The sequence below is a fragment of the Rutidosis leptorrhynchoides genome, chromosome 2 (genome assembly GCF_046630445.1).
Source record: "Rutidosis leptorrhynchoides isolate AG116_Rl617_1_P2 chromosome 2, CSIRO_AGI_Rlap_v1, whole genome shotgun sequence".
In the NCBI taxonomy this organism is placed as follows: Eukaryota; Viridiplantae; Streptophyta; class Magnoliopsida; order Asterales; family Asteraceae; genus Rutidosis; species Rutidosis leptorrhynchoides.
This window is the reverse complement of record NC_092334.1, coordinates 79,441,990-79,467,820: the sequence shown is the minus strand read 5'-3', so window position 1 is coordinate 79,467,820 and position 25,831 is coordinate 79,441,990. Positions and strand designations below refer to the sequence as shown.

Sequence of the window (25,831 nt, the reverse complement as noted above, 5' to 3'; positions counted from 1 at the left end):
ATAGGATGTGGCCAGCCACCTACTGCCATGCGATCGCATGGAATTTGTTCTTTCAGGCCATGCAATCGCATGGCCCCTTTTTCCAGCTCACAAGAGCTTGTTTCCTAGCTTGCCGACGTTTATAATATATAATATAATATATATATTAATTTTAAGAATTAATTATATATTATATTATATTCATGTGCATAGTTGACTTGTAATTTTAGGTCCGTTGCGTCGAGCATTAAGAGTTGACTTTGGTCCCGGTTCCGGATTTTCGAACGTCCTTGCGTACAATTTAATATCTTGTATTTTGCGTTTTTCGTCTTGTACTCTTGTAATTTTGAGACGTTTCTCATCAATAATTTGAACCACTTTAATTGTACTTTGTACTTTTGAGATTTTTGGTCGTTTGCGTCTTCAATTCGTCGAATCTGTCTTTTGTCTTCACCTTTTATTATTTAAACGAATATTACTTGTAAATAGAACAATTGCAACTAAAAGCTTGTCTTTCTTGAGGGATAATGCTATGAAATATATGTTCGTTTTTAGCATTATCAGTCCGATTAGTAACGAGTCATAATCCAAATAAGGAAGCTATCACAAGCAAAAGACAACAAGTACATCGAAGCCAGCATATGGCTCCCGGATCGACGTATAGATGACGTCACTATCCTGACCATTAGTAAGACTGAATACAGAAATAGTCAGTGACAGGTTCACGGTTCACTGCTTACAAGTTACGATAATGTTTACACATAAGCACAGTACAAGACAATGACGTCACATAAGCCTTACCAATGGCAGTGCGTACACGTGTTAATAGTGTGCCACGTAAAACCAATGAATATGGTCTAAGAAGCTTGACCCCAATTACCAATGTTGGCCATCCCAGAAAGGAATGACACATCAACATGATCAGGTTCATGAACAATACTAAACCACAGTATTTGCCTATAAGTATGTTACTGCAAATCTTAAGAAAGACACTATGCGACACACATAATTAGCCAAATCATGAGAGTTGATACTTTCTCTCTCTAGATATTCACTCAATAGTCAACTCACTCACTCGGTCCATATGCGAGTCGAATACATCTAGCTTGGTTATGCGCCACCCATTAAAGCTTCTCATCTCTAACTATGCAACCATCGTTCTTACGGTTAACACCCGATTTGGTTCAGGTGACCTGATGAATTCCAGGTGAATTCCTAGGATTTTACGTTCAATGGTAATGAACGCATTAAAAATGGGTTTTTCAGAAAACAAATCGGTTTGTAATTTTGATCAAAATATTTTTTCATTCAAGCTCGAGTTTAGATATCATCGAATTCCATGAGTTTGTAATTCTCAATCTTTAAGATCAATCTCAAGGATTGAGTAATATCAGTCTTAAAAGCTGATTTTTAATCTTTAAGGAGATTATCCTTTCTGGGGATCTGATTCATTAGTCTTATCAAGCTAATTTGCACGGCGCCCTCCCCATTTTACGAGACAGATCCTCTCATGGTTAGGATAAGTCTGACCACTTGGCGACCCTGTTTGATGCTGAGGTCCGTGGATTTGTTGCTGATTTTAGAGATGACTTTTCTAGATTTTTCGTCAACCTACAGCTGGTCTGGACGACAACTTCATGACCTAAATCAAGAAGCGTGTGTCTTTTTCGGAAGACTTTACTTCCTTTTAATGATGGAATTGATTCATCGTGTAGATCCATCTTTCTTTCAAATATATTACAGTAAATCGGGTAAAACTGATTAGTTTAGTCTAAAGCAAAAGCATCTTCAGTTATTTGTACAAAAATATGTGATATATGTTCAAAATAACTTGGTAAATTTTTCCCACACTTGGCTTTTATTTTCCTTTCTTTGCCTTTTTATTGCCCTCTATTCCATTTTAAATGAATTCTAACATTTTAGTTTGTTTCTCAATTTATGTCCTTTCCGAGGTAACAATAATTTCGGTGTTAACACCTAGTTTTATCGTTCCTAAATATGTATAAACATGATTTTGAATTCATTTAATTGAAAATTTTGAAAATTTTACTAGAATTGGGTAGTCAGTATATAAGACTAGGGCTGTTTTCTTTATTATCAGAGAGCACTAGATTCTAATACAACTACTGCTTTACTAGTATTTTTAATGGTAACCAAGTGTTTAAATTTAAAATTAAAAATCCGAAAGAATTTAACCCCTTCCCACACTTAAGATCTTGCAATGCCCTCATTTGCAAAGTAACAATTTAAATTATTGAGGGTGATTAGCGTAGAAAAATGATTAAATTTTACCAAAGTTTACAAAATATTGGCGTTTGTTTGTTGAATGATAAATTGTGCACATCATTTGTTCATTCCGTCTTGTTGTTACATCACTTTTGTTTTTCGTTTTGTCGTCAAAAGTACTAGCTTTTGCTGAACTTAATGCCAGTCATTGAAAATGCGTTGTTTTACCCTGTTGTGTACAATTGACAATATACATACATACAAATATAAACATGCATGGTAATTTGAAATGGGACTTAAAATTCCACTTTCAAATCAAATATGAAATATTAGTACAAAATAATAAAAATATTAAACAATACATTAATGTATCACAATATCATATGTTTAAACATAAATAAAAATCATAAAAAGATAAAAATCATAGAAATCACCAACAGGAACTATATCAATCTGGATAGGGGTTCCAGTTTATGTCGTCGTCCGGGTTCCATGGTTGGTGATAGGTGTACTGGTAGGTCTGGTTAGGGTCGTAGAGAGTATATGGTGGTCTCATCTCGGGCTGGTGTGGAGGATAGTAAGCGGGTTGGGTTGGGACGTAGTGATCCTGAGGTGACAGCCGGCTCATAATCTGACGCTGATGATAGTCCCATCTATCATGCTGTCGTTGCCTGGAATGCTCGTAATCATTCCGGGCTTGCCACTGCTCCATCCGACGAAATCTCTCCGCGTTTGTCATATCTACCTCATCGACACGCTGGTAGACGTCAGTCATAGCTTCCCTAATGACATCCCTAATGTCATCCGCCTCCTCCATTTCCTCATCTAAAACTCTCTCTTCCTGAGGATGACTACCTTCATAGGGTACTGGCTGGTTGCGTCTGCTCTTTAATACCTTAGCACCCTGATAGACCTTCAATCCTAAAGGCTCAACCTGTTCCCTACATTTCAAAAGTGGACCCCCTTGGTCCCTATCTACACCTAAATACTCTCCAATGAGAGTAACAAAAATACCTCCTCCTATTATCCCCCCTTCCTGTATTCCTTCCACCATTTTTGATAAATAAAAACCAACACAGTAGGGGATATTAACAAAGCTTCTTGGGTCTCGAATACACTTTAGGTAAAATAAATCATGTAAGGTCATTTTCTCTTTATTGTGACCTCTCTGTGTAATCGAGTTAGCCAGAAATCTATGAATTATACGAAGTTCGGCTTTGTTAATATGTAAGTAGGAGTGTTTTCCTCCCAGCGTAAAAACATTATAGTTTGACATACGCCTCCAGACGGCGTTCGCGTCAAAATTCCTATCTACCCTTTCACCACGATAAATCAAATTTATACAATCGGGTAGTAGTAATTCACCAGGAGTATATATCTGTAAAGCCCTGGCCATGTCCAGCATGGACATCCTGTACATCCTACGACCAAGTATAAATCTAAGAAAACTTCTATCATCTAACCTATCTACATCTGTATTTAATGCTATAGTACTAATCAACTCAACACACCATTCCTTATATACAGGTCTACGGATGGTGAATAAACGTTTCCAATCGTGAAAAGAAGAACTGCCATACCTTTGGATCAGATGCTCCCTAACTGAGTTAGCTAGTTGGACCCTTTCCAAAGGATCCCAATCGATTACCCTTGGCACCTCTACATTTTTCGGTAGCAGTTTGAATTTGTTACTTTGATATGATGGGTAATCTCTCCAGCTTCTATCGAATCTCAGATTAGGATGCAACGTGTGTTCAGGAATTGTTGGGTATTCTACTGGTGGATGTATCGGAAATACTATGAAGGCATCAACAAATTGTAGCGGATCATAATAAGGTACGTGTTGATCAGGCTATTGTTGTGGTTCCTGTTGTTGCTCCGGTTCAGGTTCATATTGCATTTCTGGTTCAGGTTCTGGAGCAGGTCGTCTAGATGATGATGATGAACCTCCAGTTTCAGTATTAGTAAATCTCTGCAAAACACATTAAACACAAAATTTGTGCATCCAAATATGCATTAGTGTTAGCAAAATAACAAATTAACATAATTACAATAACATGTTAAATCAAACTTAAACTTATACGCATTTTCACAATTTTAACAATTCTACACTTTTTCAAATAAGCATAAATAAAAATGTTTACAAAGTTCATAAGCATTCAACTCAAATAACATGTTAAAACAACCATTACTAGCAATTAAACAAGTTTTAAATGACATTTACATCAAATTAATCAAGTTCATGAATTTTGGACCTAAAAAGTCCACTTTAATTCTCAAAAATCATGTTTAGGATCAAAGTTTAAATAATTTAGCTACCTAAACATGTTACACTACTTAATTTAGCAATAATTCATGAAAAAAATCGGCCATAACCTGTTTATATCAAAAAGCCCCAAATTGCTCAAGAACACAAACCCTAGATTTCTAAAAATTTTGAAGTTTTTGGCTTCAAATCATGTTAAATAGCATCAATCTAGGTTATACATGTATAAAATACTAACAATTTAACTCTAATTACACTAGAAATTAACAAAATCAAATTAGGAAAAATATAGCTCAAGAACACTAAAAATCAAATTTAAAGAGGTTTAGGGATGTAATTGTTACCTTTCTTGATAAACTTCTGAACAATTTCATGTTTAGAGTGGATTGTAGCAAGAAATTTGGTGAAAAAATGATGAAATTTGAGAGATTTTTGGAGAGTGCTCGTGTATGTGTGTGTGGAGTGTTGCAGAGCAGAACTCGCTGAGTTTTTGTTCCTGGCCTGAAATCCAGCACCATGCGATCGCATGGTCCTGAAGGCCAAATCCCATGCGATCGCATGGGGTTCGGGTACAGTAACATTTTGCTTGTTTTTTTTTTAAATAAAAATCTTATACTAATGAAACATATAATTAATTAAAAATTAAAATTTTGTTTCTTTTTAGGATGAGGGCGTTTCGGATCGTTGTCCTAGTCTGTCCTTCGACAAAATTTTAAAATTTGTCAATTCAAAGCGCGGTTTTAAAAGTAAAGAGTTTTGGGTTTTTTAAATGTTTTTGGCATACTTTAATTCAATAAGGTTAAAGATAATGATAATAAAAGTTCTCGTCCCTCCCTTGGGTAGAGCAATTTCGGTTCAACGACCTAGTTTTCAACTCACGACGAATTTTAAAAATCATATTTTTAACTTAACGAAATAAAGTAAATTTTTTTTTTAAATTCACACCAAACTTAAATTTAAAATGCATAAAATTAAAAATTCATATTATTAATACAAACTTTATATTAAAATTTTTGTTTTTAAACATACAAACTTATTTTAAACACATAAAATTTTCAAATATTTACAAACTTAAATATATTAATTTTAAAAAGTTTACAATATTATTTTAATATTAATTTTAAAAACAAAGAAAAAATAAAATTAAAAATCTTTTTGGTCTTTTATCCCACTTTAATCAATCAAATATTATCAAAAATATACGCCCCTCTTTTTGGTAAAGTAATTTCGGATATATTACCTAGTTTTACTCCTGACGAATTTTTGAAATATTTTGGGTTGATTGATTAAAGATATTTATACCTTAAGAATAAACGGTAAATTTCGCAGTGATGTAATAAATTTTTGTATGATATCAATAATTTCGGTTACGCATACCTAATTTTATTGAATACCAATTTAATACTTTATAGCGAACGATTTAGCGTTTATTATCAAAAGGTTAAAAACAATAAAATAAAAATAAAACTGTACATACTTACTTGTGAGATAGAATTCTCAGTGACCTGCTTTAGCCCACTCATAATATAGTCGGACTAATTGATTTTCCATAGCTAGATAGGCGTAACCTCGAGCATTCAACGATTTTTCTTCTAAACATATGAACGATCCTTCTCTGCATAAAGTAACGAACTCGGTATTGGAATATGTCTGATTCGTCGAGCATTTTCCTTCGTGTGACCATTTTCCGCATTTGTGACATCTTTCAAGGTGTCGTGCTCTTCTTTTCGCTGCGGATTTTGATTTTCCTTTACCAAAATATAACTTATTATGATCGTTCCTGCGTTCTTTTCTTACTCCGTCCAATTTGGCTCTTATTACTGACACCAGGTCACTCGGAAGGGTGTCATTATTACGTTTAGTAATCAAAGCGTGTAGCATTAGACCATGGTTTAAATCAAAGGAATTCTTCATCTCGTAAAACCTAAATAAAAATAAAAAATCAGAATGGGGGGAGAAGACTAGTTCTTTAGGGTCTGTTAGGGAAAGACCATTCGGATTCCATTCTCGAAGACTACACGAAAACAGAATATCTAACTCTAACAGAAATACATATCACCCTAAAAAGATTCGAACCTCCCCACACTTAGTTAGATGTGGTGTTGAAATTGTGATTAACTTCGTTGTCAACTTTCATCGGATCATGTACGTAATGTTTAACTCTGTGACCATTAACTTTAAATTCAATCCCATTTGAATTTATTAACTCTACTGTTCTGTATGGGAAAACTCTTTTGACTATGAATGGTCCAGACCATCTTGATTTCAATTTTCCAAGAAATAGCTTGAATCGTGAATTGAAAAGAAGAAATTTGTCTCCTTTTTTAAATTATTTTGAACTTCTGATTCTTTTATCATGCCATTTCTTCGTTCTTTCCTTATAGATTAACGAATTTTCATATGCTTCGTGTCTTAATTCTTCTAATTCGTTTAGTTGACTTAATTGTAGACGTCCAGCTTCATGTAAATCAAGATTACATGTCTTCAAAGCCCAAAATGCTTTGTGTTCAATTTCTACTGGAAGATGACATGCTTTTTCGTAAACGAGTCTAAAAGGTGTGGTTCCAATTGGAGTTTTGTAGGCTGTTCTAAAAGCCCAGAGTGCATCCTCCAATTTCATGGACCATTCCTTCGGATTTGATCCTACGGTTTTCTCTAGAATATGTTTTAAAGCTCGATTGGTATTTTCAACTTGTCCACTTGTCTGTGGATGATAAGCAGTGGAGATTTTATGAGTTACTCCATATCTTTTGAGAACTTTCTCAAGTTGATTGTTACAAAAATGAGTACCCCGATCACTTATTAAAGCTTTCGGTGTTCCGAACCTTACAAAAAGACATTTTAAAAAGTTGACTACAACTCGTGCATCGTTAGTTGGGAGAGCTTGTGCTTCCGCCCATTTAGATACATAATCAATGGCAACGAGAATGTAGAGATTATTATGAGATTTTGGAGATGGACCCATAAAGTCAATATCCCAAACGTCAAATACTTCACATACTTGAATGACATTTTGTGGCATTTCATCACGTTGACTTATTTTTCCGGCCCTTTGACAAGCATCACAGGATTTGCAAAGAAGGTGTGCGTCTTTGAAAATTGTAGGCCAATAGAATCCAGCATCGTAAATATTTCTTGCTGTGAGCTGAGGCCCATAATGCCCTCCTGTTGGTCCTGTGTGACAATGGTTTAAGATTTGACTAGCTTCATCTCCGAATACACATGGGCGTATTATTCCATCGGGACAACTTTTAAACAAATGTGGATCTTCCCAGAAATAGTGTTTTATATCACTAAAGAATTTCTTTCGTTTTTGGTACGACAATCCTTTTTCAAGAAATCCACATACTAAATAGTTTGCATAGTCTGCAAACCATAGAATTTCATTATAATCTATCTTCAATAGATATTCATCAGGAAAGTTGTCTTGTATTGCGGATTCATTTAGAACTTCTAATTCAGGATTTTCAAGACGAGAAAGATGATCAGCTGCGCGATTTTCAGCTCCCTTTTTGTCTCGGATTTCAATATCAAACTCTTGTAAGAGTAAGATCCAACGGATTAATCGTGGTTTGGCATCTTGTTTCGAAAATAGGTATCTAAGAGCATAATGGTCGGTATAGACCACCGTTTTAGCTAGAACGAGATATGAACGAAATTTGTCAAAAGCAAAGACAATAGCAAGGAGTTCTTTTTCAGTAGTTGTATAGTTTGTTTGTGCTCCTTGTAACGTCTTACTAGGATAATAAATAGGTTGAAATCGTTTTTCAATCCTTTGTCCTAAAACGGATCCCATTGCAAAATCACTTGCATCACACATAAGTTCAAACGGTAAATTCCAATTTGGTGTTATCATGATCGGTGCATTAGTGAGTTTCTCTTTAAGAATATTAAAGGATTTAATGCATTCATCTGAAAAGATGAATGGAGCATCCTTTTCTAGGAGTTTATTCATAGGAGTGGCAATTTTAGAAAAATCTTTTATGAAACGTCGGTAAAAACCGGCATGCCCTAAAAAACTCCTAACTCCTCTAACATTGGTGGGATGTGGAAGTTTAGCAATTACATCTACTTTAGCTCTATCCACTTCAATTCCTTCCTTTGAAATTTTATGACCAAGAACGATGCCTTCTTTAACTATGAAATGGCATTTCTCCCAATTAAGAACTAGATTTGATTGTTCACATCTAATAAGCATTCGTTCAAGATTAACTAAACATGATTCAAAAGTATCACCGAAGACTGAAAAGTCATCCATGAAAACTTCCATGCATTCTTCTATCATGTCGTGAAAAATCGCCATCATGCACCTTTGAAAGGTTGCAGGGGCGTTGCAAAGTCCAAATGGCATGCGTTTGTAAGCAAAAGTACCATAAGGGCACGTGAATGTGGTTTTCTCTTGGTCCTCGGGTGCTATTAGAATTTGAAAATATCCGGAAAAACCATCAAGAAAACAATAGTAACTATTTCCGGCTAATCTTTCCAACATTTGATCAATGAAAGGTAAGGGAAAGTGATCTTTTCTGGTGGCGTCATTTAATTTTCTATAATCAATACAAACACGCCATCCTGTTACAGTCCTAGTAGGAATAAGCTCATTTTTCTCATTTGTGATGACAGTCATGCCACCCTTCTTAGGTACGCATTGAACTGGGCTTACCCATGGACTATCAGAAATTGGATAAATTAAACCTGCATCAAGCAGTTTAATAATTTCTTTCTTAATAACATCTTGCATATTAGGATTTAGTCTTCTTTGGCGTTGCACATACGTTTTATGACCTTCTTCCATAAGGATTTTATGTGTGCAATACGAAGGACTTATTCCTTTAATATCATGAATCTTCCATGCAATAGCTGGTTTATGAGCTTTTAGCACAGAAATGAGTTGAGATTTTTCATTTTCAGTAAGAGAAGACGATATTATTACAGGTAATTCAGTTTCACCATGTAAATAAGCATATTCCAAATGGTTTGGAAGCGGCTTTAACTCTAATGTCGGTGGTTCTTCTATCGATGGTTTATATCGATATCTGTCTTCTTCTTTTAGCATTTGAATTTCTTCTGTTGTTGGTTTATATCCATTAGCCATAAGTGTAGCTAACATTTCAGTTTCATCAATTGGTTCAGTTCCTTCTCCTAAAGAACATTCTCCTGTTCCTTGTAATTCTGAAAATTCTTCTAACAATTCTGCATGTGAATGTATAGTTTGAATATAATAACATGTATCATCTGCAGATTGCGGTTATTGCATGGCTCTATCAACTGAAAAGGTAACACTCTCGTCCTCTATACTTAAGGTCAGTTTCTTACTGAACACGTCTATTATTGCTTTAGCCGTGTTTAATAATGGTTTTCCTAATATGAGAGGAACTCGAGAATCTTCTTCCATGTCCAGAATAACAAAATCTACTGGAAATACTAAGGTACCAACTTTAACTAGCATGTTCTCCATTATCCCTCTAGGATATTTTACTGATCGATCAGCTAGTTGTATACTTATTCGTGTTGGTTTCAATTCTCCAAGGTCTAGTTTAGCGTATAGTGAATACGGCATTAGATTTATACTAGCACCTAAGTCTGCCAATGCTTCTATTGAACTAAGACTACCCAGAAAACATGGAGTCGTGAAACTTCCTGGATCTGATAATTTATCTGGTATCTTATTCAAAAGCACTGCAGAACAATTAGCATTCATAGTAACAGCCGAGAGTTCTTCCATTTTCTTTCTATTTGTGATTAGATCTTTCAGAAATTTAGCATATCTAGGCATTCCTGAAATTACATTAATGAAAGGAAGATTGACATTTATCTGTTTAAACATATCCAAGAATTTGGATTGCTCGGCTTCAAGTCACTCTTTTCTCATTTTACTCGGGTAAGGAAGTGGTGGTTGGTATGGTTTAACATAAGGTTTAGCCTTAACTGTGTTATCTTCATTAACCTTTTCAACTACCGGTTCTTTTTCCTTATCTTGTTCAGATTGTGGTTCTTGTGGAGTAGAAATAGCTTCATCAGAAATTACAGGCATTTCAAGTGGTTTAAGTGTAATACCACTTCTTGTGGTAATGGCTTTAGCTGTTTCATTCCGGGGGTTAGTATTTGTATCACTAGGTAAACTTCCCGGTTTTCTTTCACCTATCAACCTTGCTAGGTTACTCACTTCTTGTTCCAAATTTTGAATAGAAGCTTGTTGATTTCTAAATACTTGAGCATTTTGTTCATTGGTTTGTTTCTGAGATGTGAAAAACTGAGTTTGAGATTCAACTAGCTTCGACATCATATCTTCTAAATTTGGCTTTTTATCATCGGTTTGTGGTGGTTTGTTTTGAAAAATAGGTCTTTGCTGATTGTAAGTATTGTTGGATATTTGTTGATTGCTAGGACCTTGTTGGTTGTTATATGGAACATTTCAGTTATAATTCTGATTTTGATTGTAGATTGGTCTTGGCGGTTGATAATTATTCTGATAATTATTTCCAGGCCTTTGGTTTATGTATGAAACATTCTCTCTTTGTTCCATTGTTAGTTCAATACTAATACAATCTTTTGTCAAATGTGGTCCTCCACACTGCTCACAACTAATTCGTATTGAGTGTATATCCTTAGTCATCTTTTCCATTCGTCTCTCGACAGCATCTATCTTTGCGGAAATGGAATCGAAGTCATGGCTAGAATCGGCTCTAGCTGCTTTAGATGATCTAATGATATCTTTTTCTTGGTGCCACTCATGTGAGTGGGAAGCAGTGTTATCAATAATTTTGTAAGCATCAGTTGCGATTTTCTTCATAATGGAACCACCAGCTGCTATATCGATGTCTTTTCTTGTAGTGATGTCGCATCCTTGGTAGAATATTTGTACTATTTGACAAGTGTCTAAACCATGTTGCGGACATCCTCTCAATAACTTTCCAAATCTTGTCCACGCCTCATATAGAGTTTCATTTGGCTTTTGCGTGAACGTAACAATTTCCCCTTGAAGTCTCACGGCTTTAGATGCCGGAAAGAATTGTTTAAGAAATTTTTCAACTAAAACGTCCCATGTATCAATCGCCCCTTCAGGTAACGATTCTAACCAATCTTTGTCTTTCCCCTTCAAAGTCCAGGGAAATAACATGAGATATATCTGTTCATCCTCAACTTCTCGAATTTTAAATAAAGTACAGATCCTATTAAAAGTACGAAGATGTTCATTTGGATCTTCCTTCGGCGCACCACTAAATTAGCATTGATTAGTTACCATGTGTAGGATTTGTCCTTTGATTTCATAATCTGGCGCATTAATGTCTGGTTGAGTAATTGCGTGACCTTGGCCAGTGCGTTTAGCTCTCATTCGGTCTTCCATACTTAGAGGTTCCAGATTCTCCATAATTGAATTTGTTGAATCTGAATCACTAAAGGATTCTGATTTAATGGGTTGTTCCTCGACAATCTCCGTTTGAATGATTGGTGGTTCCGGAGGAAAGATTAATGGTTCAGGATCTCTGAATTGTCCCTGAATATCCTCCGGATTCTCAATTGTGAGGTCGGGTTCAAAAAATGGATTATCGGAAATTTGAATTGGAGTACTTGGTCGATTGGATGACGATTCTAAAGAAAAATCAACGGCGACAATATTTGCTAGATGTCTTGATCGAGTTACAGGTGATGAACGTACAAAAGGTCGTGAACGTTTTGCTCGGTGCATTCACTGAATATCCTATTAGTTATAAAAGATAAAAATTATATAAGTTATCAAATTAATAGACTTTTCTGCTTTTGCCCACGTTTCGAATAGCCAATAGATGCAGCAGGGAGCCAGAACCCTTTAAATCGGAAGCTCACAACTCAGCCACTAACAAATCCAACTATTACTACGAAGCAGAAAATTTGGATGTTTAATCAATTCAACCGCTTAAAATAATTTTTCGTTGAAATTTAAAGAAATTTTAGAGAAGAAATAGAAAATTCTAAGTCCTAAAAACTAGAGTGTCGCGAAATAAGAAAGAAAAAGAGCGCGTCGAAAAACGTCAAAAAATAAATAGTCGAAAAATAATAAAAAGAATGTAGCGCGTTGAAACTTAAAAGTCTAAAAACTAAAAATTAAAAGTTACGTGTAAAGGTATTAAAGCTTAAAAGAAAAACTATATCCCAAATGGCAATAACTTAAAAAGGTACTAAAATATAAAAGCGGCGTCGCAAAATTCTAAAACACCTAAATCTTAGTCTAAAGAAAAAGCACTTAAGGGATTTTACGGCAAAGCCTAAAAATCTAAAAATAAAAATAACTATGGCAAAAACTATGACTTAAAACTAAATACGAGCGAAAAATACAAATATTACGCTAAAACGAATAAAAAGATACAAAATATAAAAATAAACTTAAAGTTGTAAAAAGTACAATTTTTATAAAAATATTATTTTTATATTATTTATTTTATAAGACTATTAATTTTATAATTTATTAAAACTAATTAATACTTAAAATACAAATTAAATAATAAAAACTAAACTTAATTAATTTAAAATTAAACCCTAATTAGGGTTTTAATAATAATAATATTATACTCCGTAATTATTGCTGGAAGGGATCAACTGTGGCGTGTCAGACAGCTTCATGCGGTCGCATGAAGTTTTGCCTTCGGGCTCATGCGATCGTATGAGCTAGGGTTTCGGGCCAGACTTTGGGCTGCTACAGTACTAGGCCTCGTGATTTTTATATATATATATATATTTTTATAATTATATAAATTATTTATATAAAATAAAAAAACTTAAATTTTAAAAACTAAAATAGAAAATAAAAGTACTTTATAATTTATGTATTTTAAACAATTCTTAAAAATATATACTTTATTTTGTTTTTCTTTTTATATTTTTGTATTAAAACGTATTTTTACAAAAACATATTTTTACAAAAACGTATTTTTACAAAAGTAAACTAATTTTTTTTTTATATATATAGCGTTTCACTTTCGGCGTTTTAGTGTCCCCGGCAGCGGCGCCAAAAATACTTGATGTTAAAGCGAAGGAGTATAAAATACTATTAAATTTTACAAGGAAATACTATTAAATACGATACAATTTTACACAAGTGATTTATTAATTTATAGAGTGGATATACCTAAACCTTGCTACAAAACTTATAGGCAGTGTACCTAATCGTACAGTAGTGTAGTTTTTAGTAATTCCGGTTCGTTCCACAGGGATCTTTTTAAACAAGCTTAACGCTATATTTTTAAAAACTATATTTGTAAAAATACAAAAATATATAAGTAATATTATTATTATAAAAAGGGGGTTTTTACCGTTTAATGACCGGTTTGTAGATTTTTAAAACTTTAGTCGCAGTTAAAACCTAATGTAAAATATTAAAAATAAATATAACTTAATTTTAAGCGTAAAGTAAATAACGATAATGAAATTGCGATAAATAAAATTGCGATAAAATAAAATTGCTATAATTAAAGAGTACGATAATTAAAAATGCAATTAAATAAAATGACAATAAATAAAAGTGCGATAATTAAAAGTGCAATTAAATATGAAATATATAAATTATGCTTATTTAAACTTCCGTAATCATGATGTTTGACGTGTTGATTTTAGTTTATTCCCATGGGTTAATTGTCCTTTGTCCTGGATTATTCGATATGTCCATACGGATTTGTCCATAATAGTCCATCAATCATAATCATAAAGTGCGAAAGTCTTCGTCAAATTATTCTTATTCCCGAAGTCAAATATTTCAACTAATTGGGGATTCGAATTGTAACAAGGTCGTAATACTTTGTTTAATGAATACACCAGGTTATCGACTGCGTGTAAACCAAGGTTTTACTACTTTGTTAACAATTACACCAATTACCCTTGAATGTAATCCACCCCTGTTTCAACAAGTCTATTAACTATTAATCCAGTTCCGTGTCCGGTAAAATGAACAATTATTGGTATTTATAGATATCCCGCCCACCGTGCCCAGTCAAGCGTATGTGGTTATATATAAATACGTCAAATTATAAGTCTATATATTAAATTAAAGAGGTATCATTTAGTTAATATAAATCCCATTAATAGCTCATAGTCTAATTTCCACAAGTGTCGTTCTTTTGTCCAAACCCCAATTATGGTACAAAGCCCAATTACCCAATTTTAATATTTAGCCCAACATCACGATTACTTCAGTATTAAATAAGCATAATAATAACTTAGCTACGAGACATTAAATTAAAAAGGTTGAACATAACTTACAATGATTAAAAATAGCGTAGCGTTACAGGGACAGAATTTCGACTTACACCCTTACAACATTCGCTAACATACCCTTATTATTAGAATTAAAATTAAAATTAAAATTAAAATTATAATATATGTAGTATATATTATACGAGTGAGAGATAGAGGAAAGATATATAAAACTGATCACCAAACTGCGAAATTTATAGGATGTGGCCAGCCACCTACTGCCATGCGATCGCATGGAATTTGTTCTTCCAGGCCATGCGATCGCATGGCCCCTTTTTCCAGCTCACAAGAGCTTGTTTCCTAGCTTGCCGACGTTTATAATATATAATAATATATATATATATATATATATATATATATATATATATATATATATATATATATATATATATATATATATATATATATTAATTTTAAGAATTAATTATATATTATATTATATTCATGTGCATAGTTGACTTGTAATTTTAGGTCCGTTGCGTCGAGCGTTGAGAGTTGACTTTGGTCTCGGTTCCGGATTTTCGAACGTCCTTGCGTACAATTTAATATCTTGTATTTTGCGTTTTGCGTCTTGTACTCTTGTAATTTTGAGATGTTTCTCATCAATAATTTGAACCACTTTAATTGTACTTTGTACTTTTGAGCTTTTTGGTCGTTTGCGTCTTCAATTCGTCGAATCTGTCTTTTGTCTTCACCTTTTATTATTTAAACGAATATTACTTGTAAATAGAACAATTGCAACTAAAAGCTTGTCTTTCTTGAGGGATAATGCTATGAAATTTATGTTCGTTTTTAGCATTATCAGTCCGATTAGTAACGAGTCATAATCCAAATAAGGAAGCTGTCACAAGCAAAAGACAACAAGTACATCGAAGCCAGCATATGGTGTGACGCCTCGTACAAAATCATCGTGTACGGTACATCAACAACAGGATCATTACAAGGTCAAACACTATATGCTGTTTGAAAACCAGTTTTGCATTCATGAACAGATAACGTTTTACAAAAGATGAATAGGAAACATTAACATGAGTACATGATACTAAGGTCATTACAAAGCTATTGTTTTGAAAATAACATAAGTTGGGAATGCAAAGTAAAAGTTTCATGCTTGAGACATCTCTAAGTAATGCAGCGGAAGTCTAACACAGCAAGTCTGTAACAGCAAGTCTATACACCGAGACTAGAACAGCAAGGCTAATAGCAGAAGCAACAACGTCTAAACACCTGAGAAATACATGCTTAAAAAGTCAACACGAATGTTGGTGAGCTATAGTTTGTTTGTATTCAGTAATGTAATGTAGGCCACGAGATTTCAGTGCTTCAAACAAGCGTTTCAAATCAGTAATTCAAATCAGTAATTCAAATCAGTATGATAAAGTATATGTATAACCGTGGGCACTCGGTAACTAACTTAACGTTTATACCCCCTGAAAGTACACTTGGCAAGTGCGTATGTCTACAAAGTATTAAACACTCGTTAAATGCTAGCGCGACTAGCCCGAGTGGGGATGTCAAACCCTATGGATCCATATCTAAGATTCGCGTTCATGGTTCAAAAACCAATGATTAAACGTTACCGAGCTAAAGGGAATGTTTATGCCGTTGTATAACCCACACATATATAAGTTTAAGTACTCGTGCCTAGTATGTAAAACATAAAATCCGCATGTATTCTCAGTTCCCAAAATAAGTTAAAGTAAAAAGGGAATGCTATAACTCACAGTGATAAAAGTGGTAAAGTCGGTAATGAAAGTACGCAAGTAGTAAGTCGGTCCGAAAGGTCGTCAACAAGCAATACTAGAAAGGGAAGAAAGAAAGAACAAGTGTGTCTGAAAACCAAATGAGCAAGTGATTTGAATGAGAGGTAAATGGCTAGTATTTATAAGCAAGGAATTTGACAAGGATTGATGACATGGACAAGGGCTAGTATTTATAAGCAAGGAATTTGACAAGGATCGATGACATGGACAAGGGCTAGTATTTATAAGCAAGGAATTTGACAAGGATTGATGACATGGACAAGGGCTAGTATTTATAAGTAAGGAATTTGACAAGGATTGATGACATGGACAAGGGCTAATTAATTGGGTCACTAGCTAGAGTAGGGTGGGCTTGAGCCCAACAAGGTAGAAAGTCCAACAAGACTAACTATTGTGCATAATTAAATTACTACGCGTAATTAAGCATCCAAAAACCCAGGTAATTATTATTATAAAATAATAATTAATATTTCGCAGTCATAATATTCCGATTATGACAAAAGTTAAACGTGCGCGCAAGCTCACAGTTTATTCGAAACGTCAAATAACACTAACGGTTATAAAGGCTTCCAATGATCAAGTTATGTATCCTACGTACTCTAAGGCACGTTTTAACATATAAATGGAAGTAAACCACGTAAATCAAGTTTCCAGAGTATAAAGTAACACAGTACGCACAAATACGCAGTTTCGCAAAAACACAAGGCACAAAAGCAAGTCGAAAAAGCCGGGTCGTTACATATGGCTCCCGGATCGACGTATAGATGACGTCACTATCCTGACCATTAGTAAGACTGAATACAGAAATATTCAGTGACAGGTTCACGGTCCACTGCTCACAAGTTACGACAATGTTTACACATAAGCACAGTACAAGACAATGACGTCACATAAGCCTTACCAATGGCAGTGCGTACACGTGTTAATAGTGTGCCACGTAAAACCAATGAATATGGTCTAAGAAGCTTGACCCCAATTACCAATGTTGGCCATCCCAGAAAGGAATGACACGTCAACATGATCAGGTTCATGAACAATACTAAACCACAGTATTTGCCTATAAGTATGTTACTGCAAATCTCAAGAAAGACACTATGCGACACACATAATTAGCCAAATCATGAGAGTTGATACTTTCTCTCTCTAGATATTCACTCGATAGTCAACTCACTCACTCGGTCCATATGCGAGTCGAATACATCTAGCTTGGTTGTGCGCCACCCATTAAAGCTTCTCATCTCTAACTAGGTTATTCATGGTATCCGGACAGGAGAGTGAATATCCAATCCCCAAACACTCACCCAACACTTAGCACTCAAGTACATTACCGAGAACCGTCTCATTACCAGGAACTATCTCATTACCGGGTCACAGAAATACGTTTGATCAATATTCTTGATTCGTCAAACGCTAGCAAAACTTTTTTAGCAACAAGGTTCATTCTTCCATGGTTGATTTGAAAATGACTAAATAAAGTGGCGCACTCACCCCCCATCCCAAGAAATTCAATTCTAAAAGAAGATCTTATGGCGAATCTCAAGACTTTATCATTCTTTTGATTAACAAGCAGATCACAGATGGTCAGGTATAGCTTTGAAGAATGGAGGGCCGGATCCGATTTGCTCTATAGTTTAATTTTAATTCTTTTATATTTTGTAGCCTTTAGTGTTTGTTGTGATGCTTTATTTGTTATTGGAGCTGCGTTTTTTCTTCCTTCTTAGCCTTGTATTGTTCTTTTTGCTCGCTTCTTATAGGCTTCTAATAAAATTTTCTATCTTTCAAAAAAATCACCTTCTAAAAAAAAAAAAAAAAGTCAGCAAACTTTAAAAAATAAAAAAATAAAAAAAAAAAAATCGCGAGAAGAAGAGTACCCCATAAATTAATTCATCTTTCTTAAAAATGAAGAAAACTCAGCACACATAAAATTACCAAAAATTGCAATATCTGGTCTTTATACTCATTTCCACAATTATTACAATTCACTCACTCTGTATTTAAAATCAACATCAACAATCTATCTTCTTCCACACTAATTCATTTCATTAAACACTACTCAACCAAATCACATCACATATTTTATAATAAAGCCCTAATTCAATTTCATGAGATTATTATAAATCCCAAAATTATCATAAAACATGTCATCAGTTGAGAGATCATTTGAAGCATGGGAAGAAGTACAAAGACATGGATTAGATTTAGCCGATCGATTAACACAAGGTGTTACAGGTCTAATTCAATCACATATAATTAATCCACCATCATTTACATGGCCAAACCCTAATTCGCACAAGCTGTTTGATGTTGAATTCCCTACTCCAAACTTTGTTACGAGAGATCTAGCGCTTGTAATTCAGAATAATACTTATGGAATCAATGGTGTGTCTGCAATTTTTGATATTGGGAATAAATTAGGTCAAGCTGGGGTGGATTTTGGGGCTAATTTAAACGGTGTCGTTCAGCAGTTTTTTATGAGTTTACCTGTGCCTAGTTTTAAGCATGAGGAAGATAGTGTTGTGTTAAGGGTGGATAGTGGTGTTCACAGGGGTGGTGATTTAGGGGTTAATTTGCAGATGGTTCATGAAGATGTTGGGACTTTGACCAAAAGGTTTAAGGATGTTGGTTTTAGTGAAAATGAAATGGTGAAAGCTGATGCTGATGAAGATGAAGGTTCTGGATTTAATCTGAAACTTGCTCAGTTTTCGGGTAAACCTCAGGTAATACTTGAAGTTGTTTCTAATGGAGTACTATTTTGGTATAAATATTTGATCTTTTTGTTAAATTATACATCTTGAAATTGATTACATGATGAATACCATTGAGTTCTGTACTTTTGGATAAGGTGAAGTTAGTTTGATTAGTAAGTAGAATATGAGCAAGTAGATTGGTGATTGAAGTTATTTTTTGACGATTTTCGTATGAAGCTTAATCTTTTTTGTTAAAGCTTCTTCTACCTTGCAATCGGATAACATGAAGGTTTTACAGTATTTTTTGTGGTAAGCAATTATGGAAATTTATTGTTTACTATTGTTTTCAAGTACCTTAGTTTTACATGAAGCTATAGGGAGGGTGTTTAGCAGTAGCTTTAACTTAATTTAGGTCTGGTTTGACTGACTCTAAATATTCATAAGTTCAGATAACTTTTTAGTTTAGTTTAGTTGAACACATATAACATATTGTGATGCCTTAAAAATGCATTAATAAGTCTAAATGCAGTTTCAAATACCAGTTAAGACATCATCTATGAACAAACTTGTGACAACTAGAAGATTCGTTTGTGATATATGTATTTGGAATATATTGTAATTAATTAGTTAAAGATCTTTCTATCGAATAACATGTCAGGTGTTAGTTACTCGAGTTGTGCATGTAATTGTATATTGTTAAATCAGCGATTCAGCGTGTAACATACTATCTCCTGTTGAACAAATTTTCCATATGGGTCTTTATATATATATATATATATATATATATATATATATAAATTGTGAGCATTGCATGTAAAGAATGGAATTTAGATGCCACACTACATAGTTAGCATATATTACTATATCTTATATTTTTTATATTGGAGACTGTTTAAATAATTCGTTCGAGAGCTTAGAACGCAGTTTATCTGTGTTATGGTAGTGGAGCAACTTGTGGGTCATGCAAGTTGGGTAACAGGGTAAATTACGGTAATCTCTAATACAAGTCAATGAGTCGGTTCAGGCTTGTTTGACCCACCAACAAATTTGTGTCCTTTTCACCTTAAAGGATATAGATGCTATATGTATTAATATGTTTACAAAACTATACTATTACTAAAAGTCGATAAATTAACATTTTTCGGAGAAAAATTGATTTAGGAGGTTGTAGGCTTTTAAGTACACTTTGAACGACTTACGCCTATTGCTATTTTATCCCGAGAACATATCATAATCAATGATAAGTACACTTCAGTTGAAAACCTCTCTTCTACTTCTATAGTTATATGAACAGTAACATGCTCTTCAAGACTTTGATGTATAAGATTTGTGTATAACCGAAACTTTATTATCACCTTGTAAAACGTTATTTCGAGTATAAGTCTTCCTATAGTCATTTCATGTAATTGTTTTGCATGTCTAGTTTACTGCTAGATTTCATAAACTATATGCAGTCTTCAACTATTGAACACATTTTTTTATTAATCTAGAGTTACTTTGTTAGAAGTATAAATTCTTTGATCTATGTATAAATTCTTTCGTGTTGAACAGTTTTTTTTATTAATTTCAGGGGATGCTTAATTTATCATCAACATATGATAGCCGGACCCGTGAAGTGGAAAGTTCTTTTGTTGCAAGAGGAGATTTTTGGAGAGTAGAATCATCACTTGGAAGTTCGACGTCAGGAAACGGAAATCTTTTTCTTGTACAGCTTGGCCCATTACTTTTTGTTCGCGATTCTACTCTTCTTCTGCCAGTTCATTTGTCAAAGCAACATTTGCTTTGGTATGGTTATGACAGAAAGGTAGGTTTTGTGCCAATTTTATATATGAAGTGACAGTTTTGACCCGTTTACATGTGAGTGAGTCAATGTGGTTATGCTTTATGTCCAATGGGTCAAACACGTGAAATATACAAAGTTAAGCAAAAAAGGAACTCAAAAGTGAAATTTGGATGCTTCACATGGATTGTTGATAGTGTTCATGTTTAAATTTGGTTGGGTTTTGATGCTCAATCTTAGAGCTCGGTGGCTTTTTGATTCTATAATTCTTGAATTTTGTTTTTAATATATTTATATATCTATTTCTTGGCTCTTCAAAGGGGAAAGAAAAGCTGTCAAATGTTATATAAGGTGTATTCATAATTCTTAAAACCTGTTTATATGCTCAGTATTATTGAAATACAATAATGATCACATTTGTCATACTATTAATCATCTTCTATTTTTGAATAAATAATGTTCTGGATCGGCCCCACCAGTACCATAATTACCCAATTTCACTCGTGCAAATAGTACTATAAGTTTTAAGTTGTTGGAATAAAGGTATATAACACTTTGTTTTTTGTTTATTACCAGAATGGAATGCATTCTCTTTGTCCAGCAGTGTGGTCAAAGCATAGAAGGTGGCTCTTGATGTCAATGGTTTGCCTTAATCCGTTGGCTTGTGTAAGTACTAAAATACCCTTGTTACTCTTTAACTGTCTTTGTCCATACTCTGAAAAAAATATACAGTGTCCCAATGTAATTTTTGGTTATTCTGGTGCCCTCAGTCTTCTTTATTTCTGTTTTGCCATTGATCATAATTAAACATCTTCAATAGATTCTAAGGAATATTTAACTTGATTCAGTTATTTATATTTATATACTTTTGGTGCCGTATCTTGCAGTCGTTCATGGATTTGCAGTTCCCGAACGGTCAGCTAACATATGTAGCCGGTGAAGGGTTATCGACTAGTGCGTTTTTACCATTTTTGGGGGGTCTACTTCAAGCTCAAGGTCAATATCCGGGAGATATGAGATTCAGTTATTCATGCAAGGTGAGAGTTGTTCTTGTGTTTTATGCATAAGAAAAGCGTTCAGTTTTGTTGTTGGGTATATTGTCTGACTTGGAGTTGGGGTTGTAGAATAAATGGGGAACACGAATTACGCCAATGGTGCAATTGCCTGAAAGATCGTTCACGATGGGTTTTGAACAAGCTTTAGCATGGAAGAGATCTGGTCTCATGGTCAAACCTACTGTCCAATTCAGGTAAATTACTCATTGAACCTTGTGGCTTAATGGCTCAGGTATATAATACAGTCAGCTTTTGAAGTTGTTTTATTTCAAATCCTTAGTTTATGACTGTAATACTGTTGTTTTTGTATCATAAATTAGCGCTTAAATGGTTGAATAGTTTGTTGTTAGTTTTTTTTTTTTTTTTTTTTTTTTTTTTTTGTTTTTTTTTGTTTTTTTTTGTTTTTTTTTGTTTTTTGTTTTTTAAATCTGTTATGTTATTCCTGACTAGCTTACATCCAACTATTGGCGGGAGCAATCCTGGAGTGAAGGCTGAAGTTGTGCATTCGGTAAAAGAGGACTTGAATCTGATTGGTGGTTGTTCATTTACATCACATCCATCAGCATTTGCTTCAGTATCCGTATGTTTTTCCAATAACTGCTTAGTCATTTACTTTTGTTTATATTTTCTGTTTGAAAAAACATGCATATGCCTATAATGCTTGCCTAACTGTGAGTCTGTCATCTTAATTAAATAATTTTTTTTTATGCAATCTTAATTAAATATGAATGGTAGCATGTAAAGATAACTGATGTTGACGAGGTATAAGGAAAAGGAATAAGTTGAATTTAGATGTCAAACAATAGAAGGGTTAGGCATTATATTTGGTCTCTATTATAGGCATATATATTGATATATTGATTCTGGTTCTGTTTTTCTATGATTAATGGTGTATGTAGTTGACTTCATACGGATGATTGTAAACTCTGTAACCGTCTTATGTTTTCTACAAATGCAGGTAGGTAGGTCAAAGTGGAACGGAAATGTTGGAAAATCGGGGATGGTTTTAAAACTTGAAACTCCTCTGGGAAACGTTGGCCAGCCGTCTTTTTCTGTTCAATTAAATAGTGGCATAGACTTTTGAATTTTTGACGGAACGACTGTGAATATTATCATCGTTTTGGAAAACAGGTTTTTCGTTCATGTATATAAAAGATCGGTTTGAATGAAACTTCCAAGTGTGCGAACAAAATTATGTAAATGTATCATTTCATTTTTTTTTAACAATAAGACACGGTGTTAATTAACGCGGATACTTAATTTGGAAATAGAAGATCTTTAACGAAAGATTTCTCATCCACATATCGATCCGTGCAATTTATATGCATTATTGGCCCGATCCAAAGTGTGGTAAATTGTGATGGGCTAAAGGATCTGATACCGGGACCAAATTTTCCAGGATCCAGCTAGGTATCCCGGGGAAAGGTTATAAAAAGATGTTTTGAAAAATTTGAAGAGATGACGTTTATTTATTTGTTGAATATGATGTTACTCACCCCGTTAGTTGTTGAATATGACGTTACTCACCCCGTTAAGAAAAGATGTACACCCATCACAACGGGGAAACCAGAGCGCCGAGTGTAGCCAATGCCCATTGGTGCCTTCCAGATGTCTTACAATCATTGGAATCGAATCTTGTGTACGATTTCAAGTGAAGAATCCTGAAGTTTATCGCTACTGCATGACTCAAACATTTGGCTTAACAGTATCGAGGTGACCATTCAACTAAGAGGTTGGGATTGGGGGTTCTAAGTCCTATGGTAGACATGAATATATTCGTGCATTATGTGTGGGTTATGAGCATTTTTGGCCGGAGGTCATTTAGGAAGCAATCTCTTGGCTCTCGAGTAGAGGGAGTGACGATCTTATCTAGTCGCGGGTTCTATACACGCGGGTGGAGTAGTGACTTCTTTCTAATCTAGAGTACGAGGAATGATTGTCTACACCTCTCCCATACCCTACATTCGTGGGATTGTTTATTGTTGTTGTTGTTGTTATTGTTGTTGTTGTTGTTGTATGTGTGGGTATGAGTTTGCGTTTAAAAAAAGTAAATAATAAATTAATAGTTGGCTTCAGAAGTTGAACACTTATATTTTATTTATATACAAATATTTCATCAATGATATGATACTTATTTGATTGAATATTTTAGAAGAAGTATATATGCTAATTTTTATAAATGTATATATGGTAATACATGCTAATTTTTATAAATGTATGTGGAGTATTTATTTATTCTTTATAGGGGGAATATTCCAATGGAAAATTGAGTCTTGGCTGCACCCCTCTGCTACCTGAACGACAAATATTTGACCGTTGCAGATTTTATATTCGAAAAAAATATGACTTCTACCCAGAAAGTAATAAAAGCAAGTAATCGACAAGCAATAAAATAATGGTATGAAACTATAAAGCTAAAATGTTGGGAGTAATATATTAGTATGAAAAAAGGTGCCTAAAAAACTGTTATATTGGTAAACCCAAGCAGGAAACATAACATATGATGTACGGGATATATAATTTAAGATTATGAGATCCATTTACAATTGGTGTAACCATATTGATGAACTACAAACTTTCATAATATTCAGAATCTGAGTTTCAATATTTCTATTATCCAGTGACAATCCGAAAGATAATTATTAACAAAATAGGACATACGAATTCAATTTGTATAATTTAATAACGACCTCTTTTTCAAAAAACTACCCTCAATGTATTACAGAGTATTATTCAATTTAATTTAATGCACAAATTTGTTGTTTAATGATAACTGTTGTCATTAGAAAATACTTTATTTTGATTATTATTATTATTATTATTATTATTATTATTATTATTATTATTATTATTTGGCTAAAATAACGAATACTATAATACAAAGGATAATTCATCAAAAGATGAACAATCCGAACAAGGATACAAAATGATAATGTAGGCTTGTAACTAGAAAAGGAAAGCCTAACCGCTATCTACGATCGAGCCTACCATAAAAATATCAAAGCGACATAATCAAACAACCAACCAATTAAACACTAAACTAAACTAACAACTACTAAATGATCACCACAAACTCATGGGATCAAAGACACATTCTTCCAAACAAGACATATTGATGAACACTAGACATGGCAAACAAGACCCATAGCTTAAAAAATGGGTTGATTGGGTTTACTTGAAGACCCAAATGGGTCCAAGCACATAATATCAAAATTTACTCCAAGACCCAAATGGGTCCAATCACATTATAGAAAATTACTTGAGGACCCAAATGGGTCCAAATGGGTTTAATTCAAAAGATTCGATTTCAGAGCGCGAGTTCGAGGCGCGTTATTCGACGTGCGTTTTCGACACCCGGTTTCGACGCCCGTTTTCGGCACGCGTTTTTAGCGCCCGGTTTCGGAGCCCGGTTTCAGCACCCCGGTTTTGGCGCCCGGTTTCGGCCCCCGTTTTTGGATCCCGTTTTCGACGCCCGGTTTATGCACCCCGTTTTCGGAGCGCGTTTACAGCGCGCGTTTTCGGCCCCCGGTTTCGCGCCCGGTTTTGGCACCCCGTTTTCGTCGCTCGTTTCGGGACCCCGTTTTCGGCCCCCATTTTAGACGCCCGGTTTCGGTACCCCGTTTTTGGCGCGCGTTTTCAGCGCCCGTTTTCGGCCCCCGTTTTTGCGCTCGGTTTCGGCACCCCGTTTTCTGCACCCGTTTCGGGACCCCGTTTTCGGCCCCCGTTTTTGGACCCCGGTTTCGGCCCCCGTTTTTGGACCACGTTTTCGACGCCCGGTTTCGGCACCCCGTTTCCGGCGCGCGTTTTCAGAGCCCGTTTTCGGCCCCCCTTTTGCGCCCAGTTTCGGCACC

The 25,831-nt window shown here is 34.4% G+C and overlaps 1 protein-coding gene across 1 annotated transcript; it reads left to right on the top strand.

The window, feature by feature from the left end:
• Positions 1–18,409: 18,409 nt before the first annotated feature.
• LOC139891065 (uncharacterized) lies at positions 18,410–23,227 on the top strand. Its single transcript, XM_071873991.1, has 7 exons — positions 18,410–19,175; positions 20,716–20,949; positions 21,502–21,591; positions 21,813–21,962; positions 22,050–22,174; positions 22,431–22,560; positions 22,939–23,227. Exons 1-7 carry the CDS (start codon positions 18,597–18,599, stop codon positions 23,062–23,064), a joined length of 1,434 nt encoding a protein of 477 aa, XP_071730092.1. The 5' UTR covers positions 18,410–18,596; the 3' UTR covers positions 23,065–23,227.
• The last annotated feature ends 2,604 nt before the right edge of the window (positions 23,228–25,831 follow it).